The sequence below is a fragment of the Mustela nigripes genome, chromosome 6 (assembly GCF_022355385.1).
Source record: "Mustela nigripes isolate SB6536 chromosome 6, MUSNIG.SB6536, whole genome shotgun sequence".
In the NCBI taxonomy this organism is placed as follows: Eukaryota; Metazoa; Chordata; class Mammalia; order Carnivora; family Mustelidae; genus Mustela; species Mustela nigripes.
In genome coordinates, this window is record NC_081562.1 from 114,835,745 (window position 1) to 114,863,467 (window position 27,723).

Below are 27,723 nucleotides of genomic sequence, written 5' to 3' on the forward strand. Positions count from 1 at the left end.
TTTTTAATCTAAATCAAGGATCAGCACACTATGGCCCATGAGCCCAAATCTATCCCACTGCCAGTTTTTGGATGGCTCGCAAACCTAGAAATGGTTGGAAAAAATTAAAATAATATTTTATGAGACACGTAAATTATATGAAATTAAAAGTGATCTTTTGTTCTTGTAGCATAAGGATAAACGGCCTATGCCATGGCAGTAATAATGGAAAAGGGTAGGTAGATTCTTAGAAATGTGCCTTTACTTAGTTCGTACACACTTGGGGCTACAGCAGCCTTTTGAAGTGACATTAACGAGCAGAGTGGGATTCAGAAAGGGGAGTCTGAATAGTCCGGGTTTGTTTATTGCTGAAGAACAGCAGAGGATAGTTTTTTGAAATTACGGGGAAAAGGAAACAGCTTTACAGGGTTCAAATTATACCCTCTCATTGGAAGATCTTTAAGACAATACTTAAGTTTCTGAATTTTCCGAAATAAAGAAGGTCTTCTGCCCTTGATCTGGGAAAGTGCTTTGAGGTTAGACTGTTTCCTCTGTTCTCTGATGTTGTTCCTCGTAGCAGGACAGACGCACCTTGTTTTTGCCTTCCTTTAACATGCCTGGAATCCGTGTTCCAGCGGGGCTGTGGGGGAGTCTGGTGCCACCACCACAGAAGCATCAGAGTTCAAGATGCCTTAGCAAGGACCTCCGATTCCTTTGACATGTCCCCCAGGAACGGGGCTCCAGAGTTGCCCTTAGTCAGTAATGAAGATGAATCTAGAACAGTGACCCTGAAGTTGTAATCCCCACATCTATAAAGTTCTTGAGCAGTACGAGTGGGAAGAGCATTTAAGCATTTAAGTAAACTGCAAAGACTCAGCCTGGCCCACCTGTCAAGAGGGCCTGGGCTTGTCCAGGAACAGCTGTGGGCCTGTGCTGATGGGGATCGTGAGGTCACGCTTGTACCTGGGGGCAAAGAGCAGGTGAGTAGAGTGTCCACCGGCTCAAGATGGGCAAGGGGCAACACAGCGTGGCCATCGTATTTGACGTCCCGGTCTTTACCATTGGCTGAGTTAGTTGAGCCAATTAGGAAGCGTGAGCTAGCTTACAGCATTCACTTATCTCTCCGTTTCTATGAAGAAAATCGAGCAAACTGTCATGATGGGAGTATCTTGGGGACAGGGCCTGTTTGACAAGACTGGCAGGAAAGACAGGGCAGAACGGGGCCTGCAGCTCTTCTAGGCTCAAAATGTGTGTGGCTCTATTTTTTAAGTTCAAAATTCTGTTAAAGGAACTTCTCATTAAAAGGAAAGATAATTGTAAATATTGGCAATGTATTCAGAAAGAAATGAAATCTGTGTAAAGATTAGGGCGAACAATAGCCGCAGATAGGGGGTTAGAGACCCCCCGCCGCATTTCTGAGTTGCCTCTTTCTTGCTGCTCTCGGCCGGCCCTGAGAACGAGGTGTCTGTCTTTTTCTCCGTCCACAGCCCTGCCTTTCCCCTTGAGCAGACCTCTTTCCTTGTCACTCCCCTACTAGCCTGTTAGCTCTTTGACTGCGGCTGGTCCATACGGGGGGTGCCTGTGGTGGAGAAATTGTGCCCTGGTCCCTCTGCCCTCAGGATGCCGGTGACCTTACACAGTGAGCTCCCCAGAGAAGGGATCATGACTTGAGCTTTCCTTGCGAAACATCCAGTAATCGTTGGTCATTTTTCCAATTACTCTAATAATATATTTGATCAAGTGACACAAAATCATTTATGAAGCCTTTCAGAGAACAATGTTATTATCAATGATAATTCTACATTTTCTTTTGACAAGAGAGATGACAATAGCTTCCCTTTTTATAGATGTAACCCTTTCCCAAAATAGGCAAATTATATCCTGAAATATTTTACAGTGACCACTTTCCTGCTGGCAATTACAGTTTTCTTTCTGCCAGCGTTTTGGGTTCCACTGTCAGCACAGCCCTGCGTATTATCAGATTCCTTATGATTCTGGAACTTTCATTAATCAGACCTCTCTTAGCAGAGGTGGATGCTTTCCTTTTTGCGTAAGTAATTCTGTTTTTTGTTGCAGTTTATGGGACTTCGCTATTTCTGGGAGGGACTTTTTAATGAATTTCTAAATCATATGTATTATGAAAACGGGAGCTCAGATTTGCTCATTAATCTTGAAAAATATCATAAAGAATTTAATCTTTAAAAAGTAAATATTTATAGATACTTGTTGTCTTTTTATGATCCAAACTTTCCCGAATAATGCTTTTTGACAGTACAGCTAGAAGTAGAGAATAATCGTGAGCAATTATAAGAATAATTGTTGAAAATATTTTTAAAGAAAATAAGCATTTTACATTTTAAAATGTAACCAGGTTTAGCTGAAAGACATTTAACAGGGTGAAATGTGTGTTGTGGTTTTTATTGATAAGTTCTTTAGAGAAATAATAACAACTGATTTTTATCCTACTTTCTGCATTTTCCCTCTTTATGTGGAACGTTGTTTATTCGTATATAATTTTTTTTCCAGTCTAAACAAATTTACGGTAGCTTAAAGAGAGAATAATAAAGTTATTAGAAAAAAGGAATAGGAAACTAATACCAAGAAAAGGAAGAAGAAGCGAATGATTGCACATCAGATGGGATTCTGGCTTCCTAGCAGGAAGGGCAAACAGTGAAATACAATTCCGAAAAGGAAGGTACCTCCGAGCTTCTGAGGAGAGACCAAGTTTTTCAAGGCACCAAATTTAAAACTTTATTTCCATATGGAACCAGCTGACAACCCGTAGCAGCTTTTAACAACAGACACAAAGACAGTTTTGTATTTTTCTTGCAGCAGCCTCCGATCCAAGGGTAGAGCGTCGGAGCACACTCCCGAGGAAGGCTAACGAAACTTCTCCTCTCTAGGTGGAATGCTCGGGTTTGCTTTTGTGTTAATCAAGGCTTCTAGTCTCAAGTAACGGAAGCCCAAATCAAACCAGCTGGAAGGACAAAGTAAGAGAGGCTTCTTTGACTTTAGGTGAGGCGGTATCCAGGGTTCGAGACGTATCGTTAGGACTCTGCTCACTGTCTTTTGCTCCGTCTTGCCCCTGTTTGGTGGCAGACATGGTCCAAGTCCGCCGCGGCTGGGATGCTGCCCAGGGCTCCGCATGCCTGGCTCCAGCACCTGCGGCCACGAAGGCAGCCTGTCAGGAGCAGCAGTGGTAGTTCCAGAAGGAAAGAGGACTCTGACTAGATAAGGGGCAAGGGGCAGGCAGAAATGACAGATAACGTTTTATTTAAGAAAAGGCAGCCATCGTTCATATTTTTATAAAAGCATGCTGAGGAGGCCAAGCAAAGCTTATTAGTTTCAAAAAATGATCCTTTAGGCAGCTGGGTGGCTCAGTGGTTAAGCATCTGCCTTTGCTCCTCATGATCCCAGGGTTCCCAGGGTTCTCTCTGCTCAGTGGGGCGTCTCCTTCTCCCTCTGCCCCTCCCCCCTCCTCATGTTCATGTACAGGTGCTTGCACACACACACACTCTCTCTCTCTCTCTCTCTCTTTCTCCGTTCGCTCACAAAAATAAATAAATAAATCTTGTAAAAAAATAAAAAATGATCCTTTAGAAGTAAAGCTCAGGAACATTTCAGAGCACCGTGCTATCAGACTTAGAAGGCCCTTTTGCTGTCCTACTTTTCATTTGTCTCCCTTACAATAAAACTGTCTGCTTTTGATTAAAAGGAAGAAAAGACGGAAGGATGCTGATATTTTTGTTTTGCCCTGGATGGTTTGCCAGTGAGACTAAAACATTTCATAGGTATTTTGCCTATATTAGAAACCAAGTAACAGGAACAAGTCCCACCCCACCCCAGAAAATCCCTAGCATCACTATATTCTAAAGTGTACGACAAATGACTGCCTTGTAATGCTAGGGACAAGTGGTAGCATCATTACCGATGAAGTTCCCCAGCAGCTGGGACACAAGCTGTGGGCTGTGCACTTTATTCTTGCTGCCTTATTGTACTTATAAATTCAACAGACCCAAACCCATATGTCTCAGCTGCGATCCCGAGGGGAAGCAGGTAGTTAAAATTTTTCCTGTCCAGGCCTTTGGCCCTTTTCTGCCTTTCGCAGACAACGAGTTCTTGGCCTCCGTCTCTGACTCTGTCATTGTTACTGACCTAAACTTATGATGAAATCTCCAAGCTTAATTTTCTCCCCTGGCATGTTGTAGTTTGTTCATTAACACCAAACATGCAGTATGTGTAAGGGAAAAAATAGCAGGCTGTCCGGAAAACTGGCTGTAGGTTTGGGGAAATGCTTTTACTACACAGTAAAACAAGTGGAAAGATTATAATCAAAGCATTTCCATCTTACTTGTAAACAATTACAGCCGTTCTTACACGGATGCCACATTAGAAGACTTGGGGAAATTTACTGGATTCCATTCTAATGCAATTAGAGCTAATTTTGTTCTTTAAATGAATAAAAGGTCAGCTAGTAAATCTAGCTTATCTTGAGTCCAGACTTCAATAAATTGTTTTATTTAATTTGTTGTAAAAGATCTTATCCTTAATGGGTCTAGGTCTTATTAGTTCACTTAGGTTTTAAAATATTTATGACCACCTTTTTAGATATGATTTGAATGATAGTTGGAAAGTTTCTCTCTGCAGTGTTATCAAGGCCCAAGATCACTAATTGAGTGAATATAGGAAGGTACTTAAGATTTGTTATCTAGAAAAAGCTGATGTGAACTTCCAGAATTTAAATGTTCTTTAACCTGTGACAGGCAGAGATAATTTAGCTATATCATGCTAACCTTTTGGATAGTATCGGACTATAATTTCCCCTGCGGTTCAAACGGCTCACACTTCTGGGGTTTGGAAAGAATGCGCCCCTGCCGATGGAAACACAGAGGCACTCCCACCATTGCTGACAAGAGCCCGGACAGTTTAAATTATTTGCCTTCTGTTATTTCCTGTCGTTTTATGGGCTGTGATATTAAAGCGTGGACGTAAAGGCTCTAGAAGCACAGAGTGGTGTTTCTTCTTCTCCGCCCCCGCCTGCCTCTGAGGTTGGGAAGACGGACAACAACATCCCTGCAGGACTCCTGGGACTCGGAATCTTGCAGCTTTTTTGTAACAACGCGGTTGCCGAAGTCCTAACCCACGGGTTGAAGGCTGTGGCCCTGTGTGGGCCCGACTCCCCGGATCGAAACCGGCTCCCCAGTTCCCTCTCCCCCGCTAGATGCCCGAAAACACGACTTCCTCTTCTTGTTCGGATGTCTCCAGATGGACTTCCTGCCGGGGGCTTCCAGATGCTTCATTTCTAAACCCCCTGCATCCTGGCATCTGCCTTGACGCTTCCCCGGAGCGTGCTCTGCACTGCGGGAGACCCTGCTGTCCCCCCACGCCCGCTCTTTCTGACGCCTTCTAGTCCCCTGTGCCTCTTGCTTCTTCACTTCTCTCTCATCCCTTCTGTTTTTCTCGTGGACGTGCCTCTCCTTCCTGCCCGTGGCCCACGTCACATTGTTTTCCAGCTCGGATTTCTGCCCCAGGACGCAGACCAGCCTGCCCAGTTGCTGCTGCCGACTTCCCACTGGGTGCACTGAGGCTCCGAAAACAAAGCGTTTCCAAAATTGAATGCCAGGTCACTAGTCTCCCAGCCTAGTCCTTCTTCTGTCTTTGAATCTGTCAATGAAGAGCCCAGAGCTCCCATTTTCCAGGGTCACTTGGAAGAAGGCAAAAGGCTGTCTGACTTGTGGACTCAGGAGATTTTATTTGCCCTAATACCAGTCTGGGCATCTTGAAAACTAATCTAAGGGTATCCATCGCTCAAGGGCTATTTTGAACAAAACTTTGGGAAAGAGAGACTGACCAAAGAAGTCTTCTCAGGCTTCATTTGAGCTCTCAGCATCTTAAGAACTTCTGGGCAGACCTACAAGTGAGGCTCTTTTCCTTGGCCAGACGCTAGGGACCCACAGGACCAGAGAAAGGAGAGGAAAGCAGAGACACTGTTAGCTAGGAAACCCAAAAGCCATGAGATGCACAGAGATATTTTGCTTCCCAGAGAGATTAGGTGATTGCTTTTGGAGTTTTTTCATTGCTCCAGTAGCCAGCACAGATCTCCTCCTCCTCCTCCTCCTCCTCTGAGATCTGGGTGCCGTCCCCACAGTGCAGAAAGCTCCAGCATTCCCAGCCACACTCCCAGAAGCCTGCAGCTCAAGGAGGAGTGACACCTCTCTCCCTGCCTCAAAGCCTCCCCCACCCAGCAGCCAGCCAGTCCCCAGTGTCTGCCTGTCTGCTAACATTTCTCAGTTCCTTACCCCCTTCTCCACTCCTGGTGTGCTCAGCTGTTCTACATGCTTCGCGCTCCAGAGCCGTCCAGCTAGAACCCGGGACAGCGCCGGTCGCTTGCTTTGTAGTTTAGCACAACCAACGGGCTTGCGGTTCCCCACACAGAGCAGGGGAGTTTTCATCTTAATTTCTTTTCTCAGGCTGTGCCACCTGCTTGCAGTGCCTTCCACCTCCCTGCCTCTTCTTTGGAGGCATGTTCATACTCATCTTTTAAACTTGTCGTCTGTTCTTGGAAGAGGCAGTCACACCCTGCCTCCCCATCCCTACCCCCAGCCGGTCATCCCTCTTCCAAGTGCCCAGAATGCACTGTTCTCATCCGTGTGGGAGCGCTCGGGATGCTTTGTGTATCTGTCCAGACTGTCTTCTCCCCCGGTCCAGCAGCTTCTTGGAAATTGGCGTGTGTGCCCCATTCACCTTTTTATCTCAACAACCAAGGAGTAGAAGACATGGCAGACTAAAAATAAAGATTTGTGGAGATACATTCAAGGATTGAGACAGTCTTTTAGCTTTTCAACCATGGAGCTGATTTTTACTCTGAGCAAGCTTTCCTAGATTCGACGTAGTATCCGAATAGAATTTAACTGAGCAACTTCTACAGAATTGACTTCACACTAGGAGCAACTGTGTTTTTATCAAGTAAAAAAACAAAAACAAAAAACCCTTAAAATAAGAGGGCCAAAGGAGCCTGCGGGAAGCTTGCTCTTTTATTTTACTCTTTCATTTGAGTATAGTTGATGAGGAAGCTTACTTTCTCTTAGCCTATAGTAAGATTTTTTTAAAAAGACCAAAACTGCATTTGGTGTGGAAGTCTTTTGTCAAAGATTGCTTTTCCTTCCTACCCATTGCTCTTGGTATTTTACTTAATTTTAGAGGTAATTTGAATAATAAGAAGATGCTGAAAATAAGTTGCTTAAAGGCATTGGAAAGTCTTACAGGTGGAGTGACTAAAATTTCCAAATGTGTTTTAAATAATATGAAGTTGGTCCCTCTGTAGTCGATGTAAAAAGGAAATGTGGATCTTTTCAAGACTTGTATTATCTTTATAATAACAGATGTACCACTCTATATAGACAGAAAAAGATACACATCAATTTGAAAGTGAAATTATTAGAGCAGCTTTTCTTCCAGGGTACACTGTCTGTCCATCTTTGGCTCTGTGTGCCATATATAGTTAGAGTTTTAATAAACAAGGAGTAAATAAGACTGTCTGGGAAGCAAAACTCGTAAAACCCTGATCAGGATATAATAGGTCTTTAATATATGTTCGTTATGTGTTTCTTCCTTTTAATAAGCTGACTGGACATTTGTTTTAGAGAAAAATACTTTTCACAAAGATGTTACATATAGACTTTTGCATCCTTTGGGTAAAACCAGGTATAAAAAAGCAAAAGGGCTTTTCAAAAGATATTTTGAACAAGCACGAACTATGGAAGTACTTGGCTTTGTGTCTTATTGTGTGGGGTTTTATTTTTTTTTCCAATTATAAAGATAATACATGGTTAGTTTTTTTGCTTTGTTTTGTTTTGTTTTGTTTTGTTTTGTTTTGTTTAAGATAAACTGTCTAGAAATGTGTAGCTTAGGACAAGAACCCTCCCCTAAACCCATCCTTTCCATAATACTTACTGCTGGCTGTTTGCTGGGGAAAAACACAAGACAGGATCATCTTACAAGTATGGTTTTACAACTGGCCCCCCTTCAACAAAGCATCCTAGACTTTTCCCCGGGTCCACATGACGTGGTATCTTATTTTACTGTAGTATCATAACTCATTTATCTTTTCAGTTTTCAATTCTTGGACATTTCAGTTGTCCCAGATTTTGCTATAACAAATAGCATCCTCATATGGTCCCAAAAGTGAACACTTAAGAGATTTTTAAGAAATTATTATTAAATTATTATTATTGAATTAAATTATTAAGATATTTTTAAGAACTTATATTTATCAGCCAAAAGTCCATACCAATTAAAGTCCCCACCATCAGAAATGAGAATGAAATGACTGTATGTAAGAAGGATTGGTTAAACCTCACCGTTCTGAAGTTCGAAGAGACTGTGGGGCAGCTAATGAGTGATTCTTGTGTCCATGCCTAGCCTGATGTCTAGTCCTTTCTTGACATATCTGTCAGGCCAAGTTTTGTAACCTTCCTCTCATCCTTCCAGGCCATTCTTGATGTGACAGGATGGTAGGTAGAACTTTGAGAAGACCAGAAGACCAAACTCTGAAGTAGTCTTTAAAACTAAAAACTAAAACTAAAACTCAAAAAAGTCTATATTCAGGCTTCGAAGCATGTATGATCTGCATGACCTTCTCATTTCTTCCTTAATTCTTTTTCTCTCCTTCTGTTAGAATGATCTTCACTGGGGTGCCTGGGTGTCTTAGTTGGTTAAGCCTCTGCCTTCAGCTCAGGTCATGATGCCAGGATCCTGGGATCGAGCCTCACATCGGGCTCCCTGCTCTGTGGGGAGCCTCTTCTCTCTCTCCCTCTACCTGCCACTCCCATTGCTTGTGCTCTCTCTCTGTCAAATAAATAAATAAAATCTTTACAAATATATACATATAGAATGATACTCACTTTGAATGCAACTCTAAAGTCAGTGGAGTAATTCCACAAGACCTTTTCTGCCGCAGAGAAAATTTTAGAAACATCATTTCATTTTATTTTATTTTGCTTTATTTACTTACTGCTTAAACTCCCTTGGAGCTTTTTTTTTTTTAATGGATCTTTTTATTCATAAAAATCCTTTAAATATTAATACAGCCAGAAATGATTGCCCACTAACTGTTTTATCAGTGATCAGTATAAGTCATTTATTTGTTTGGAGTGTGGGAAGACATCTTTTTTATCTCATTTCCTGTTTCACAGTTTAACAACTGGACATGTTCTTTTCCAAAAAAGTTGTTGAAATCCCCTTCATTCTCATTTTGGAAGATCATCTTTAGTACTAAAGATCTAAAATCAAAAATCGAAGAGAAGGATCCTGAGTGGTCCAGAGTAGGCTACATGGTATCCTTTACATACACACAAGCCCAGGTGATACATACAGTATGTACTGTAACTGTCAGGAATAAGCACCATAGTGTAGGACTTAATCGAGCTGTGCGAGCTATGTATGTGAATGAAAAAATACATGTGCTTGTAACTGTTGCAAGTTAGAATATGTACAGGTATGTATGTATATGCACCTGTATTTTCGTGTGTATATATACATTATGCATGATGTATATTCACTTATTTTAGTATATCTATAGATATTTCTCATGCTGTTTACAGAGGAAGATAAAAGTTCATGGGAAACATGGTGATTTTTGGTGAAGACACAGCAGCTATTATCAGATTTTAATATCTTCTAAAGTCGCGGTGTTGGATTTTCCGAGCATGACTGCAGTAATAACTGAGTTTTATAACACTCCAGTGAGATACAAATCTCAGTCACAATCTTGTTCATTTTTCAGGTTCACTGAATATCATCTTATTGCTTTCGATGTTTTCAGCTAACTGAGATGTTCTTTAATCCGAAAATGAATGAATGAGTGAATGAGTGAATGAATGAGTTTCTTATCTTTTATAGTTAACTTGCAAATTTAGCATATTTTCATGTGAAAGCATGTTCTTCTAAGTAATTAAGCATCCTCCTCATCGAGGAGTTATTAAAAGTAAAGTCTCACTGTGTTGAATGTTAGTTGCATTTGGCTCTGTTCTTCCTTTCTGAAGGTACCCTCCTATTTGCTGGAGAGAGCAGAAGCCTTTCTGAAATCACAAAATCTTTTAAAAGTTCTGACTTCAGAAAATGTAGTTTTTGAAAAGAACCCTGACAGTGCCCTCGAGAACACCTTCATGGGTTTTCCGTTCTTTAAAAAATTGATCTATATTCAACAAATATTAATGTTCATGATATACATGGTACCACTGTGTTGAAGGAGATAACGCGTATGCAAGTGGCACATTGGAATCAGATGTTGGCTCTCCTCTCAAGAACATAGAAATAATCACAGCGGAAGGGAGAAACTGTTAAAGGCCATAAGAGGCACATCCAAAATTAGATAGAAGTTCAAGGTGATTACTTCCAGCTAGGAAGAGTTAGAAAAGCCTTGGGGGAGAGGAGAATTTGAATAGAGCCCTACAGGGTGAGTGAAATTTGGAGATGGGGAAATGTGAAAAGGAGATGGAAAAGCAAAGATGTATTAAGGCAAATAACCAAAGCACATTTACCTTCAGAAATGTTAATTATGCTGTTGATGGAGGAGTGCACACGTGCCCTGGCTTTTTTGTGTTTTATGAACCGAAATCATTCTGCGCTTGATCTGAGCCAAAAGGCCGAGAAGTGATGAACCTAAATCATTCTGGGTAAAACGCGCATGACCAGTAGTTCTAAGAAGTTTTTTATTGTGAACATTTTCGAACATAACTGAAGAAGCTCACAAACGTTCACGTACCCACCACCTGATAGATCTAACTGTTCTCAAAAGGCTGCCACACTTGCTGGATTGAATCCTTTTCTGTTTTCCTGCCCAAGTCCTGGCCAAGAAAATCCAAGCCCAGGGTCACGTGACAGCCACGTACTTGAACATGTGGCTCGAAAAATAGGGTGATTTTCTTGTGTAATCACAATGCCGTTTTACCACACATGAGGTGTCTGAACATTTTCCTGCTGTTTCCTCCCCAGCCCCTCTCCAGTTGCCTCCCCTGGTCTCAGACATATCTGGGGGCAGTGGCTCCGTTTGAATCAGGATCCAAACCAGACTAAGTACCTCTGAGCCTAGAGCTCTCACCCTCCGTCCTTCTTTTGGCCACGCCGTCCACTCCTCGAAGAAACCGGGTCATTCGTCCAATGAGAATGCCTCTCTTTCTAGATTTCTCTGCTTACTCCCTTGTAGCATCATTTCAATAGCTGTTTTATCCCTGTCACAGGCATTTAGCACTAAAGACTTCTAGTTCTAAAGATAGGATTAGATTCAAGTTCAGCTCTTGTTGGACGAGGATATTTTGCTGCTCTGTATTTCTAACTGCCGTCAGCAGGCACGTTTCTAGCTGTCATGACGCCACGAACGCTGGACCGGTCATTTCATTAGGAGTTGTGAAATGGTAGATTTATTCTAATTAAGTCATTCCTTTCACATTTACTAGCTGAAATCCCTCAATAAAGACAAGTTTTTCTTCATCAACTAGGGGATTTCGGTTACCCTGAAACATAGCTCGTATAAGAGACAGGATAAATCCTTGATTCTTTCTCTTTACTTGCCAAACGTTTGTCTAAAGAGTTGGAGTTCATGCCGTGGTTAATCTCCTGTGGGGACTGTTGAGTTTTGGTTTTAGAAACCAAAACTCTCTCGCTCCCCCCTCCCCCTCTTCCTCTCTTTCTCTTTCTCTCTCCCCTCCCCCCAATTCTTTTAAATATCCGAATGGTCCCAGCTTCACTGATGGGTCTTTGTGCAGTCTTCTGGGATTTATCTCAACCTCATTCATCTTTAATAGCTCTCTCACTTTCTGGTACGAAACGTTCTGATTTATCTTCTGTATTTCCTGACCACAGACCTGCAGTTAGTCATTCCTTCAAGGAACACTGGTTCCTTCTTATGGGGAATGGCTTTTGGGAATCAGTCTGGTGCTAGAGGTACTCATTGCTACTGGGGATGTCCTTGCTTCTAGGCCTTTACAGTGAAAGCAAATTATAAATCTATACTGTTATTTCCAGCTAAGATTTAACATTACTGTTATTTCTTTGAGTTTATTTCCGCATCTTTTCTTTTACATTAGAAGTTTTGATTGTTAACAGCATTAACATAATTACTTATTTGCTTTATTCTACAAGAACTATATGAAAAAGTAATGCCCTTTTAATAATGATTATTACTAGAAGCAACAATACCACTATTACTCCTATTAATAAGACTGCTGAATAAAGTTAAAGATTCCTTTTTTCTTCATTCCATATTTTTTAATTAATTATTTTCTTAATTAACATACAATTTGCTTCAGGGGTACAGGTCTGTGAATCATCAGTCTTACACAATTCACAGCACTCACCATAGCACAGACCCTCCCCGCTGTCCATCACCCCACCACACTCTCCCTCCCCCACCTCCCCTCCAGCAACCCTAGGTTTGTTTCCTGAGATTGAGTCTCTTATGGTTTGTCTCCTTCCTGGTACCATCTTGTTTCATTTTTTCCCCTCCCTGCCCCCCATAACTCCCCGCCCTGCCTCTCAAATTCCTCATATCAGAGAGATCATATGATAATTGTCTTTCTCTGATTGACTTATTTCGCTCAGCAAGATACTCTGGTTCCATCCACGTCGTTGCAAATGGCAGAATTTTGTGTGTTTTTGGTGGCTCCATTGTTTTCCAGTGTGTGTGTGTGTGTGTATACATATATATGTGTGTATATACACACATATATATGTATACACACACACACACACATATGTATGTACACACACACACACACACACACACACACACACACATCTCCTGCACTGTCAGTGGGAACTCAAGCTGGTGCAACCACTCTGGAAAACAGTATGGAGGTTCCTCAGAAAGTTGAAAGTAGAGCTACCCTATGACCCAACAATCACGCTACTGGGTATTTACCCTCAAGATACAAATGTATTGATCTAAAGGGGCACGTGCACCCAAACGTTTACAGCAGCAATGTCCGCAATAGCCAAACTATGGAAAGAACCCAGATGTCCATCAGCAGATGCATGGGTAAAGATGTGGCATTCCATTTGTTCTGAAGACAAACCCACTCTGGATGTGTAACCAAAATGCTGTCTTCCTACACTCACCTGAATTTTTTTTTTTTCTGTGTGGTTTTATACTTGGGGGTTCCTTTATTTCCATTTATTTTCAACTTGTAAGCAATTTCATAAATTCAGTCTACTGCACATGTGAAGAAGTAACTTCATTCCAAAGTTGAAGCTCTGATAAGACCTATCCAGAGAGACCCTGCTGTCACGTCTTTCGCCCTGCCCTTCCTATTCCTTTCCCTATAAATAGTGACCACTTTTGTTCCATTTTTTAAAAAATATCGTTCTACTGTATCTTTTTACAAAAATGAAAAAATATGCATTATTTATGATTTATCTGAATATCAATACCTTTTAGGATATTTTACAGATTTTGAGCATTTGACAATACAAGTATAATCATTTGGGTATCGCCTTTGGAAGTGAAGATTCAACAATGGCTATATTTTCCTCTAATTACTTCATGCAATTTGTTTCATTTTTCAAATAGGTCATGCCTGAATTAAAAGATAAAATGTTTCCTACTTGATATATTCTTGGGCTATGACAAGATAAAATACCCGTTTTATGAGATGATGTAAATATTCAAGCGGCAAGCCATGAGCTTGAGGAATTAAATCCATTTACAGTTGTGTTAATTATATGAATGCTAAAAGTTGAGCTGTGAGGATCAAGAAGAACAAGGAATAATGATTGATTTGAAGAATCAACATAAAACCGATTCTCATAATTGTCTTTTGGTATTTGTTCCTTTTGATCAAATGTGAAATATGGAGCTGACGCTGTTACAATTTGGCATTTTAAGCACTGATACTGTAAAACATCACTTATCCTAAATTCTGAATATTTATTTATATACCTACATGAGATAAACACTTGGTATATTTCTTACTTCCACATAACCAGTGACGCTAAAACTTAGCAACTTAAAGCAATAAACGTTTGTTACTTCCTAGTTGCCTATGGTCCAGGAGCCTCGGTGGTTCTGACTCCGGTCTGGCGTCCGGCTGCTGCGCAGGGCAGCAGTGGAGGCCTCTCCAGGGCTGGAGCGGGGCTGGGAGCTCACGTGCGTGGCTGTTGGCAGGAGGCTTCCATTGCCAGGCACGTGGGTCTCATCCAAAGGCAGCTTCTGCGTCCCCCTGGCGTAGCAGCTGCCTTCCCCAGAGCAAGTGATCCGAGAGACAGCGAATCAGAAGCTTCAGTGTCTTCTCCCACAGCGCGGAGGCTGCCCACCGTTGTTTTCACAGAACCCTGTTAGTCCTACAAGTCCGCCAGCCCGGCCATTCAGGGGACACACAGGGCAGGAGGACTGGGGCATGGGGCCCTCAGAGGCTGATTCACACTCTTCAAGGTAGCATTTCATTTTCTTTCTTTCTCTTTCTTCCTTCCTTCCTTCCTCTCTCTCTCTTTTTTTTTTTTTTTTTAAGATTTTATTTATTTATTTGACAGAGAGAAATCACAAGTAGATGGAGAGGCAGGCAGAGAGAGAGAGAGGGAAGCAGGCTCCCTGCTGAGCAGAGAGCCCGATGCGGGACTCGATCCCAGGACCCTGAGATCATGACCTGAGCCGAAGGCAGCAGCTTAACCCACTGAGCCACCCAGGCGCCCCATCCTTCCTCTCTTCCTTCCTTCCTTCCTTCCTTCCTTCCTTCCTCTCTTCCTCTCTCTCCCTCTCTTTATTTCTTTCTTTCAATTTTATTTATTTATTTGAGAGAGTGTCAGCAGGAGGAGGGGCAGAAGGAGGAGGAGCAAAAAGCCCGAGGCCGGTCTCAATCCTGGGACTCCAGGGACGTGATCCTGGGTCACTGACGCCTGGGTGGCTCACGTGCCCTTCGTAGAGTATTTCTAGGACTTTCAGAATGAAGAGAAGAAAACAAAACTGTGATGCTTTATAAAACCACTGTGACCCAAATAGGCAGTTTTATAGTAACACGAAAGTGAAATCTCAGCAGGCTTTCTGTGTGTGTGTTGTGAGGAGTTAGTGTAAAACGCAACACGGGACCTTGTCTTCTATGTTATTTCGGACAGTACGTGGTGTTTCTGAGATTGACTAAAATGTCAGAGCTGAAGAGGAAAAGCAAGTTGTGGCTTAAGGAACATTTTTTTTTTTTTTTTTTTAATCAAAGTGGTTTTTCTTCCAAGCAGTGAAGAACCTGCCTGTCCCAAAGTTTACATTAAATTCCTGGAGGTGATTACAGCAGTTTTTACCTTTATTTTATTTTGGGCTTTATTTTGTTACATTTAAAAAGGCTGTTAGGGTGAATAAGCGAACCACCGAAAGGGAACTTCTGAACTTTGTATGCAGGTTAGAAGCCAGTTATGGGGGCTTTGATAATTCAGATTACTGCCTTCCTAGTGTTTGCACACAATAGCTAAATAATAAGGATCATTAACCCCCCTGGGCAGACTTATCCAAACTGTGTTTGCCTCTAACCTTGGAGGCTCAGTGTGGCTGGAGAGGTGAGGATTGGCTCTTTATTGACTTGTCAAGCTGTGAGTTTGCATTACAGGCCAAGCAGCCCATGACCCGTTCTGTTTCTTTCACTGTTTTGTGGTGGGGAAACAGGTAAAGAAATCCCACGGAAAATCCCTCCTTCTACACATTTTTATGAATAACGCCAGTGTTTATAGCAGTTAGGGCACTCTGATCCAATCCTCCCCAAGATGTAACGTTAGCAGCATGGAGCCATTGTGGGACACAGCTGTGGGCGGTGTTGGTTACTCTGAGCGACATTGCTTAGTCAACAGAAAGCGCTGGGGGAGAAACTGCCTGCCGTGCAGTTAAGTAGGGGAAAAGGTGATACTTCAGGGAGAAAAATAGAGAGAAGCAAAACACTGTTCAGAAGCATGGAACAGTGGAGATTGGCAGTGAAGGCCCGGAGGAATCCGGAGTTATTTTTACAGTGATCTTAATTAGGTTAGGTGATGATAACTTATCTCATAGGCGATGAGAAATTATATCATGGTATACTGTTTATTTTTCCTGGAGTGTGCAAAATTGAAGAGATAATGAAAGGATTGTTCTTAAAGCTATGTATCTGGTTACCACAAAAGTCACCTAGCAGCTAAAATCAAAAATAACTTTTCAGACTCTTTTGTGTATTTTCTCATGAAATGCAGAGGAATCGGGAAAAACAAGTCACTTGAGTGACCAGTCTGATCTCTTGGAAACAGACAATTAGGACAGGTTTTGTCTCATCAACACTGAGTACCCACTTGAATGTTTTTCCTTTTGCCACTCAGAAAATTTGAATGGCCCTGCCCCATGAAGTGATGATGGCCAGTCTCTACACCCACTGGCTGTACAGCTAAAACTAAACCATTCTCAGGGGCACCATCCACAGGCCATATAGGTTAAGAGAGAAATGGAAGAAATTGGAAGGGCTTGGACTCAAGCAAGGTGGACGATGTTCATTATGTGTTTGGTAGAGCTCAAAGCAACTTAAAAGCACCTCCAGACAATAGTTAGATCGAAACCTTCGAGATGTGCTTGATCCTGACATTGATGTGATCATCATTTCTTGGTCTGAGGGTCAGTTCCCAGGTGAGGAACCCGAATCCATGCTGGCAAATAGAAATCTCAGGGGCTTTGGAACTCTTCGGGTATGATGATAGGAAGGTAGGCAGGAAGGAAGGAAAAGAGGAAATTGACCTCGTCTTAGGTCTTTAAAACCCACAAAAATATTCAAAAGCAAAGTATTTATTTTTAAGAATTCTCGAGGCACCATTAGGCCTTAACACTTATTAAAGCTGATGAATGTATATTAAGACACTGTTTTATCTGCAGATAATTGAAAGACAAATATACCCACCTTACTCCCAGGAAATGTCTGCCGAATGTGGGTGATGGACACAGATATACACATATTTGGGACACAAAGTAACTACACACATTGTCTTCCTTTGAAAAGACCCGAGACTGTGAACCCATCTTAATATCTCCCAGCTGTACAAATTTATGATTTTAATTGTGTGCCAGAACAGCATAGCTTCATGGGGTTCTCCTACCTTGACCCTTTTCTTGTTGATCTCTGTTGATGATGGTATACTCTGCTTAGTGCACTCACTTGAGCGGCTTTTGAATTTAGCCTGGGACTTCTCAGCATTTGGCTGGAAGGCTTTAGCCAAGCCATCGTGTTTTCCCAAAAGGTTATTAAATAAACTCTAGCATGTGTACAGAAAAGTGGACAGATCAGAAATGTGCAGTTCAAACCATCACTCACAATTCCCAGCATCATTTTGGATGTATATATTGTGGCAAGTGTTTTTAACTTAAATTTTTTATTACATAAGTTACTTGTGATATTTACAGATAAACCAAAAGAAGAAAAAAAAAAAAAAACAAACCAAACACCTACCACTATATCAGACACCTGAAACTAATATAACACTGCATGTTAACTCTACCGGAATTGAAATTTTAAAAATTCAAAAATTAAAAAAGAAAGAACCACCTATAGCCCCACATGCAGAGCCAGTTTCAGGGCATTTTGGTGGATATTATTTTGAACTTCTTTCTAAATACACACTCGTGCATTCTTAATTGCTTTTTTTTTCCTTAGAAAAATTGGGTTTTCTTATGCATACTCTCTGTAAGTTTCCGGGGGGGCAAACATCATCTGTGTGTGTGTGTGTGTGTGTGTGTGTGAGAGAGAGACCTCTTCAGATAACAGTGCCATTTTGTTTATCTTCATTTATTTAATTGAGCCCCCATTGGGGGTATTTTATTATTTATTTATTTTTATGACAGACAGTGACCACAACTAGGTAGAGAGGCAGGCAGAGAGAGGAGGAAGCAGGCTCCCCACAGAGCAGAGAGCCTGATGCGGGGCTCGATCCCAGGACCCTGGGATCATGACCTGAGCCAAAGACAGAGGCTTTAACCCACTGAGCCACCCAGGCACCCCATTTGGGAGTATTTTAAACTATAGTCATTGTAGTATTGGGGATTTTTTGCAGTGAAAAACAATGCTATAAATAATATTCTTTACCTATATCTTTGCATAGTTGTCTGATTATTTCCCCAGGATCACTTCCTACAAATGGAGTTGCTGGTCCGGACTAGTACATTTTTAAGGTTTTGGTAACCATTTAGAAGGGCTGTACAACCATCACTCTCACTCCCCCATCTGGAAATCTTTTTAATCTGTATCCAAAAATGTATTTTATTGTTGTTTTCATATTCATTTCTTTGGTTGTAGATCTTTTTTTTTTCCTATTGGCGGTTTTTGTTTCTTTCACTGTCACCTGCTTGCGTCTTCTGCTCATGTTTTAGTGAGAATGTTTGTCTTTTTGGTTTTGATTTGAAAGAACTCTTTATATCATAGGAAATGAACTTTCATGTACGTTGCAAATAATTTTCCTCCGTCTTGTCTTTTGCCTTTGCTTAAGATATTTTATGGTATTTTGCATATGATATTTACGATTTTTTACACAATCAAATCAGCGTTTCCTTTTCTAGGTTTGTGGAGATACTTAGAAAATCCTCTTCTAGCCCAAGATTAAAAACATATGTTTACTTGTCTGTTAGGGTATTTTAATGGTTTTATGTTTTTTTTTACCAAATATTTAATCCCTTCAGAATTTATGATCTAACATACACTTTGTAATTTGAGTTATCTTTTTTTCCAAATTAACTACACCATCTTACAATTCAAACAAAGCTAACTCTCAGTTTTATATGATCATTGTCATAGATCACGTTAGATGATCACATGTTAGATATTAGATCACGTGAATACCCAAAGAGGAGTTTAGGTAATAGGTTCAGCTGTTACCTCCAGCAAACATTTTTCCACTGGAATAGCTAATAGTGACTTTGAAACAAAGTGGTAATCAGAGGAACAAATTTTCTGCATGTCCTTTTGTAAGTCCCCACCCATCATTCCTGTGAGAAGGCTGGAGACGGAAAATGTCCTTCCCTCCAGTCGCCTCCTCTGGTTGATATCTTAGATTTCTGGGTGTATTTCCACCTCTGGTCCTCACAGATCACAAAGCTGCTGCCTCTTCCTGTCTTCCTCCTGTTCGCTCCCATCTCCCGCCCGTCGGCTCTGTGGAACCGACAACCACAGGTGCCTGGGTCTCCCCCGCCCTCCTACCCTGTCTGGTATTTCTCTGCATTTTCTCCCTCTGGCTTTACTGACACCCCACGTTTTCCTGTCCTGTCCTTTGTCCGTCTTTCTTCCCACATCGTAGTGCATGTGACTCTGCAGGGTTTTTTCCTGTAATTTTTGTTGGCTAGGAAAATTCCCTGAATGCATCATTTCTAGAAAATCACTACTGCAGGACCAGCTTTTGTTTAATAAATTTAAATGTGTTCAGATTTATGAGGTGGTTACAAGTGCCAGTTACCAGGTTAGATGCTGGGGATACAGAAAGAAAAAGACCCTGCATTTCCTTGAGGAGCTCCTAGCATAGCCAGGGTAACAAGCATGTGTGCGCACAGACTATTCAAATTACTCTTCGGCCTTATGGGAATTGTTTGCTCAGGGTTTTTTTTTTTTTTTTTTTTTTTGGAGTGTTTTTGAAAAGAATAAAGAATCTGTATTTGTTGAATACAGAGTTTAAAATGTTGATTGGGTCAGTTTTGTTATTTTTGTTATTTTGTTCAAAACTTATATATATTGTTACTGGGGTTTTTTTTGTTTTATTTTGTTTTTAGATTTTATTCATTTGAGAGAGACAGTGAGGGAGACAGGAGAGAGGCAGAGGGGTGGGGGCATCTGGGGGAGGGGCAGAGGGAGAGGGAGGAGCAGACTCCCCACTAAGCAGGGAGAACCATGTGGGGCTCAATCCTAAGACCCCAGGATCATGACCCAAGCCTAAGGCAGATGCTTAACCAACTGAGCCAACCAGGGGCTCCTCTTTACTGTTTTCCTTTTGTTTTGATTTTAAAGATTTTTATGTATTCACTTGTCAGAGAGCGAGAGGGCACAAGCAGGGGGAGCAGCAGGCAGAGGGAGAAGCAGGCTCCCCGCTGAGCAAGGACCTGGTGTGGGACTTGATCCCTGAACCCTGGGATCATGACCTGAGCCGAAAGCAGATGCTTAACTGACAGAGCCACCCAGGTGTCCCTTTACTAGTTTTTTTACTTCTTGCTCTGTCAGTTCCAGATAGATACCCTGAAATCCCCAATTACATTTGTGGATTTGTCTGTTTCTTACAGTTCTGTCAGTTTCGCTTTATAGGTTTTAAGGATACGTTTCTAGGTGCAGTCCAGTTTTAAATTGTCGTATCTTCCTGGCACGTTGGGACCTTTTATCATTATGAGGAAACCTTCATTACCACTGGTAGTTCTTGCCTTGCAGTGTGTTTTGTGTGCTGTCACGTTTCCTATGTCCACGTGCCTCGCTTGCTGGCCAGTTCCCTCAGCCTTTCCACTGCTCTGATTTCACATGTGCCTCTTACAAATAGCATCCTGTTTGGTTTCACTGCTTTATCCAGGCTGACAAGTAAATTGTTTAGAGCATTTACGTGATATAATCACTGATCTTTAAAATCCCCCTTATTTTGGATTTTCTATTTGTCTTATTCTAGGTTTCTCCTTTCCTTCTGTGAGATTGGGTATTTTGTTTTAACATTCCATTTTTCTTCCTGGTAGTATAGAAGTTACACATATACCTCATTCCTAATCTTTACATAGTTATCTAGAAATTACCGCATTTTAAATTTAATACCTTTAGACCTCCTTCCAGATAATAGAAGTGCATTAAAGGGCTTTAGCTCTGTTCATCCCCTGCTGGCTTATGTATTATTGGTTCCGTGTATTTTATGTTTTTTAAATAATGCCATAATATATTATTATTATTGTTTCCTTTAGTCAGTGTCTACACCAGCATGTTATCACTCTTCCTTGCATCTCAGACTTGACAGGATCCCCTTCCTTTTCCTGAAGTTCTTCTAGAAAAGAGGTGCTCGGGGTGATGCACAGGCCCTCAGAATATCCAGCTTTTTGGTAGTTTGCGTGTCAGAGTGGATAGCAATGAAGTAGGAAGCCCTAATAACACACTCTTTCTCCACGCTAAATTATGATCATTGTCTTGAGGGAGAGAAAGCATTTATGTGATTACTTAAGTCGCAAGCTCAACCAGCAGCCTTTCTCAAGACGCCATTGTTACTTGAAAGAGCAAATGACGAACGATGGTTATTCCAACTTGGATATTCGGCCAACGTTTCCTCAGAAATGAGCAAAGGAAACCCGTTGCTTCAACGAAGATACCTGTGAATATTTGTCATAAATGATAAAATGGCAACTTTTTTTTTTAGCATAGAAAAGCAATTTATTCCATTATAAGCACTTACACAGTTAGTCATGGAGAGTAATAGGCCTGCTGGTAAAACAGGTCACCCAAAATAGAGATGGTACCAAACTAGTGGTCAAGGACTAACTCCTTTTAAAAAAAAAAAAAAAAAAAACTCTTATCCAGGATTAATTTAATTTTAAAAACAAATACAAGCTATCAATTCACTCTTGTCAACTCAACTGGACAGTCTACCTGTGGTATGACTGTCAGGTAAAAACATACATCTTCACAACTTGGTGGTCCCACGTTTTTTTTAAAAACCATTTCACAGAAAGGAAAGAAATATTAAAACAGCTCAAGAAATACACTAACAAGCAAAAATATATGGGGAAAGAGGAACACATAGTTTTGACTTAACGGAAGAAACCGAGAGGAGACTGGTCTACATCGGGAAATGTGCGTCCTGGAAAATCCGGTGTGAAAACTTGAATCTCCCCCATTTTCTGAATAAAAACGACATCTTGTGGTATTTATACTTCATGCCTCAGACACCTACCTCCCTTGGCTCTGTCCTTCCTCACTTTAGCCTTTACTTAAAAGGAATCTGTAAAACTTGGGGAGATAGCCTAAGAAGAAAAATAACCACACCCAATATTCCCCTTTCTGTGGCTACTTTAGACCTTGGTTACTAGAAAATTCCTGAAGAATATTTAAATAAGTCTGTGGCTTTACTGAATCAAGTCCCCCAGTTAATATTTAGAAAACACCCTCTGTTTGGGCTAGTAACATCGTTGACGGTACCTATCATAGAGGGATAGCCAAACAAAGTCTATGTCTCAAAACCAGTGTTAAATCAATCTCGGGGTTGAGAGGGGAAAAAGGGGGAGTCTAAAAGCACAGGAAGTGCAGACATATCTAGGACCCTTGTCCTTCTGGATCCACGCTTCCTTCAGGATTTTCATCATTGTAAATGTTCATTTGCCACACTTGGCATGATATTGTCTTCCGATACAGAACAAATCACCCAAGGTTCATTGGGATTCCAGGAGAAATCAGAGATCTCGGCAGTGTGACCACCATGAATAAACAACAGTTCTGGTGGTCCATTTTCTGCATCTCTGGGGACTGTTCCTCACCAATTTACTTAAATCCCAAACATTCAGTCTGTGATCAGTACCACTGGAAGCCAAAATGGTCTCATTGTGAGGCGACCACTGAACCTGGAATATTTCATCCTTATGTGATTCAAAGGAATGCAACTTCAGTTTCAGATTTCTCAGATCCCACAAGGCAGCAGTCTTGTCGGCTGATCCTGTGGCCAGAATGAAATCACTGTAAGGACTGAAAGATAGGCAGTTCACGTCAGCAGTGTGAGCATCAACTGAGTGACTTGGTTTGGAAGTGTTGTTTGAATGAATATCCCAGATCATAAGTTTCTGATCATCAGCAGCTGACCCAATCAGAGACTCATGGAGCAGATGCCAGTGAGCATCTTCTACTACTGCTCTATACCCTGTAAAGATGGTCTTCGCATCCACAGCTTTTCTCCTTTGGAACAGCACTGATGTCCCAGAGGCAGATGGTGTGGTCCTCCAAAGCACTAAGTAAGTGCCCACTGAGATTTGGGTTCCAAGAAAGTCCATAGCCTTCCTTCTGATGTCCACGGAGACGCAAGTCTGAATCGATTGCACTCTCCAGAAGGTCTGGTTTGGAAAAGGATGTTTTGTATAGTCAAAAACAAGAACATCACTGGATGGAGTCTTTGTCACAATGATGCAAGGATTCTGGGGCATATAACGTGCCGGTTTACTTCTCCTTCATGGTTGATCTTGATTTCTATTTCAATTTTTCCACTAACTGAGCCAAAACCTCCAAATTCTCCTTTCTCACTGCCATAGTGGGAAGCATCAAACTGAGCATCATCATTAGGGAGCTGCACACTGGCTATCACAAGATGGTTCTGTTCATCAGACGTGTGTGTTCCCAGGACAAGTCGATGAATGCTGAAGTCTTTCCCTTCTGGTCTGGTTACATCTGGAAGCCACTGCGCAGTTAGACTAGGCCACTCCAAGGGCATGGGTCATCACCAAATTGTAAAGAAAAGGGGTGTTCTTTTGCCCTATTTTGTACTCTTCGTTGATCACACGTTCTTCTACTGCGTCATCAAAGGCTGCTTCCTTGTCGGCCATGGCGGGCAGGCAGGCCGGGGCAAAATGGCAACTTTTAAGTAAAAATTAGAGTCTTGGAAAACATATCCCAAGTTGACAGCTCCTCGGTACTCCAGGACATTTTTGATGAGGTGATGGTAACACCAAGTGTGAGATTTTAATATTGTGCAATGAAATGTGTAAATATTTGGAAGATCTGCGTAAGTCCGTGAACCAGTATTACAAACCTCTTTATCAAAACCAAAGATCAGAATTGCAGTATGCACACACGCCCTCAGGGAGAAACATCTGTGTTCTGCTTACCTCTCTGAGTTCTTACTTTGCCTTTAGTTTTGGTTCCAGCACCTGTATTTCAAACCATTATGGGAAGCTGCCTCCAAAAATAGTGTGTAACATTTTAGCCTAGCCATAAAAATAAGGAGTGCTTGCTCTGTGGATATAAATATGCCCAGAGTGAGGTCTTTGAACTCCCACCTTATGTGTAAGGCAAAACGCACTCAGTAAGCAGTGAGAGAGAAAGCATAGTATGTTGTTAGGATCACAGGTTCTGAAATCAGACTGCCGGGGTTTAAATCGTGGCTCCGCCTCACAGTAGTCTATGAATTTGTACAGGCTTCGTAATCTCTGTGGGCCTTGGTTCATGAAGGGACAACAGTCAGAGTTGTTGTTGTTGTTGTTGTTGTTGTTGTTGTTTTAAAGATTTTATTTATTTATTTGACAGGCACTGGAGAGCCAAGTTAAGAGGGCAGTCACACTTGCATGAGACAAATGGAAAGCAATTAGATGGGCATTGATTATTTGCTTACATCATAGAATTTTTAAAATAATTTAATGTTTTATAAACTTCTAATGAGGGCTGCCTGGGTGGCTCAGTCGGTCAACCATCTCCCTTTGGCTCAGGTCACGATCTCAGGGTCCTAGGATCAGGCCCCGCATCAGGCTCCCTGCTCAGCGGGAGTCTGCGTCTCCCTCTCCCTCTACCTGCCGCTCCCCCCTACTTGTGCGCGCTCTCTCTCTCAAATAAATAAGATCTTAAAAATAATAATAAAATAAAATTGACATCAGTCTAAAATATCTAGTCATCCATTAAAAAAAAAAAACTAATAAGAGTAGTGAAGAATCAATGCTTTTTAGTGGAGGTGCTTTCCAAACAGAGACTTTGAGAAGATAGAAGCGTACAGGCTGGCAGTGGTGACGGCAGCGATCGTCCCGAGCGACCGCCGTCAGCACAGTGCTGCTGTTCACACTTCACATTGGATGGTTGGGGGCATGTTTCTCTCTGTCCAGGCTCTCACTCTAACCCTCAGAGGCAGTTGTCTGTATTGTACTGTGTTGATCAGCAAAGCTGGGCTTGGAATGTTGAGTGTGGGATAGTAGAAAGAGGAGGTTGGTTGGTCAGTCAGTATAGGGGACCAGCTTGGGATTCCTGGTAAAGATGAGAGCGTGCACGTCCTGGGACCCAGCAGCTTAATTTGTGGGACTGTATAGCGTGCAGAAATTCTTGAACATGTTTCCAGTCAGGATGTTACATTTATAAGATAGTCTGTTTTACCCTCAGCAGGGCAGTAGGCACAAAGCTTTTGACTTATTCATACCACGAATACTGTATAACAGTAAAGGTTAATGATACAGATCTGTACGCTTCAACAGGGATAAATCAAGACACATAAAAACTAAGTGGGCCGCTGGTAGGTAAAAATTCTGGAGTTCTAATGCAGAACATAGAGATTATAGTCAACACTCCTGCATTATAAACTTCCAAGTTGCAAAGAAGCTAGATCTTAAGTGTTCACAATACAGAAAAGAAGTAATGAGGTGACCTGATAAAGGCATTTGCTGAACCTTCTATAAGAATCACATTATTACAATACTGTAATCACCGCAATTTATATCAAATGTATCAAACTAGCACAGTGCACAACTTCAACTTACACAAGGTTATATGTCAACTGTATCTCAATTAAAAAAAAAAAAAAAACTAGGAAAAGTTAGTTGCAAAGAATAAATATAGTACAATATTCTATTTATATAGTTGGAAAACAAAAACAGTGGTACAGTACATATTGTTTGCGGGTATCTACAAAAAAGCATCCTTGCCGGCTTGGGGACATTGGTTCCTTGCGGGGCAGGAAGGGATATCAGAAGCCAAGGTGGCGAAGGCACGCGTCTGTGTATCTCTCTTTTCTAAGCTCTCTGTGATGCTGTCATCTCTCTGCTTGAAATTAATATGTAACTTTTCTTCTTTCAAATAAGGGATCTTTTTTAAAAAATGAAGAAAGAATTTGGAATCGAACAGACTTTGATTCAAAGGCTGCTACCCACGTACCCCCATTCCTTTCTGTAATCCTGTTCCCTTGTCTGTGAAACAGGATCGCGGTAACGTCTTCGAAGTTGTTGGGAGGACTGGTTGAGGGGATATATGCCAAGTGCCCAGGATGGTACCCACCTTGGTACAGATGCTCAGGCACAGTATTTTGAAATGACTTCCCCCGGGCTCACGGGGCTAGCCTGTGGTAGATCTAGGCTTTGTGCTGAGTCCGCAACCACGCAAGTCTAGTATCTGGGGATACACAGAGACCTGCCAGCCAGAAAGGGCAGGAAGGGAGCCCTCCCAGGGTCGCGCCCCTCACTCCTGCTATTAACCCTTCCCCGCAAACCTGACTCTGACCAAGTTGAGAGGGGAATGGGGGGCACCTTGCACCCCAGCTCAATAGCTGTCCACGGACACTCATGCGGAAGATTATGTTTTTGCTCCTCAAAGAAGAAAGTTACTTGTGATGATGTTCTAAACGCCTGGTTTGGTTCCACTAGCCCATTGTGATTTCTCCTTCTCTCTCTCTCTTGTCAACAGCGTCATCAGCAAAGTGGTCCCAGCCCCTGAAGCTAAGCCGGCCCCTTCGCTGAGTCGACCCAAGACCCCGCCACCCGCCGCAGCCCCCGCCCCTGTCCCCATGCATGTCGCCCCCGCGCCGGTGCCTTCACCGCTCCTCACGCAGTCCGCCGTGGCCCCCGCTCTGATGCCAGCCCCGTCCCCAGCCGTCTCGGGAGCTGGAACATCCAAAGCGCCGGTCCGAAGCGTGGTCACGGAGACCGTCAGCACTTACGTGGTACGCTGCCTTTTCTTTCTGGAGCAATTGAGAACCCCTAGGATCTCACTCTTCCACCATGAGCATGTTCTCAGCTAAGAAGCTGTGTCATATGTCATTACGGGATTCCGGAGGAGATTCTTTATGACCAAAAAGATACTTTCCCCTGCATTTTCAAGCTTTGGGCCGTAGAGTATTATATAAGGTGTTTGCAGATTTAGTCTCCATAAATAATGTCAAAGCATTGTTTTTCTTTAGTTTACATTGTTTTATACATATATGCAACAACGTCAGTGCAGAAATATAGGAATGAAGGGTGATATTTAAATCCCACATTGAATTTCTTGATCAAGCAATTAAATTATCACTTCAGAGTGTAAGTTACATCATGAGCACAGATGTTATGGCCCAGATGCTATTTCTGGGTAACATCGCTAATTACGGTATTTGATTGGCAAAGGTTTGGAATATACCAGCGCTCGCATGGCATGGAAACGAGCTTGAGTGCAGAAGCGCGTCTGCAGGTGGTCAAGCTCAGCCTGTTGAATGAATTCACGCTCTTGTCACGGGACTGTTTTCAGGTGTTTTCCCCATACTGAGCAGTATCAGGGCTTAGTCAAACCCTGAAGTCAATCTAGTAATGACACGTTTTTATAAATAGGTCCCTTGGGCACTGTGGAGTGACAGACACACAATGGAGAGATTTTCGGCACATAGAGGCATGTGTGTGCAATACTGCTGGGACCACCACATGTGTAAACTGTGGTCAGCTTCCGGGTGGCACAGGCCTGTCTGAATAGATAGGATTGGAAGGTAGGACTCAGGGTGGTGGTTATAAATCCAGTAAATATTATATCTCTTTAAGGCATTTTAGAAGGAAGTGTCAATAAATCCTTATACATTTGAGGCACTATGATGATAGAAAGGATAAGAAGAAAATCTCCAAAGTATTGAGAGAGGATATAAAGACATGAAACGTTAACAGAAAAATATTAAATTGGCAATTCAAGACAAAATTAGAAGATACGATAAAATCTGTGATCATTGGGGCACCTGGGTGACTTAGTCAGTTAAGATCTGACTTTGAGGGCGCCTGGGTGGCTCAGTGGTTTAAGCCGCTGCCTTCGGCTCAGGTCATGATCTCAGGGTCCTGGGATCGAGTCCCGCATC

At 42.0% G+C, this 27,723-nt stretch overlaps 1 protein-coding gene and 1 pseudogene across 2 annotated transcripts in view; one reads left to right on the forward strand and one right to left on the reverse strand.

Moving 5' to 3' along the window:
* Positions 1-27,723, forward strand: part of TAF3 (TATA-box binding protein associated factor 3) — a 170,392-nt gene that overhangs the window by 138,457 nt on the left and 4,212 nt on the right. For both annotated transcript variants that reach the window (XM_059404061.1, XM_059404060.1), the window contains exon 5: positions 26,319-26,574. In XM_059404061.1, the coding sequence (XP_059260044.1) occupies positions 26,319-26,574 (256 nt within the window). The remainder of the gene's footprint in view (positions 1-26,318; positions 26,575-27,723) is intronic.
* Positions 22,180-23,490, reverse strand: LOC132020861 (histone-binding protein RBBP4-like; annotated as a pseudogene).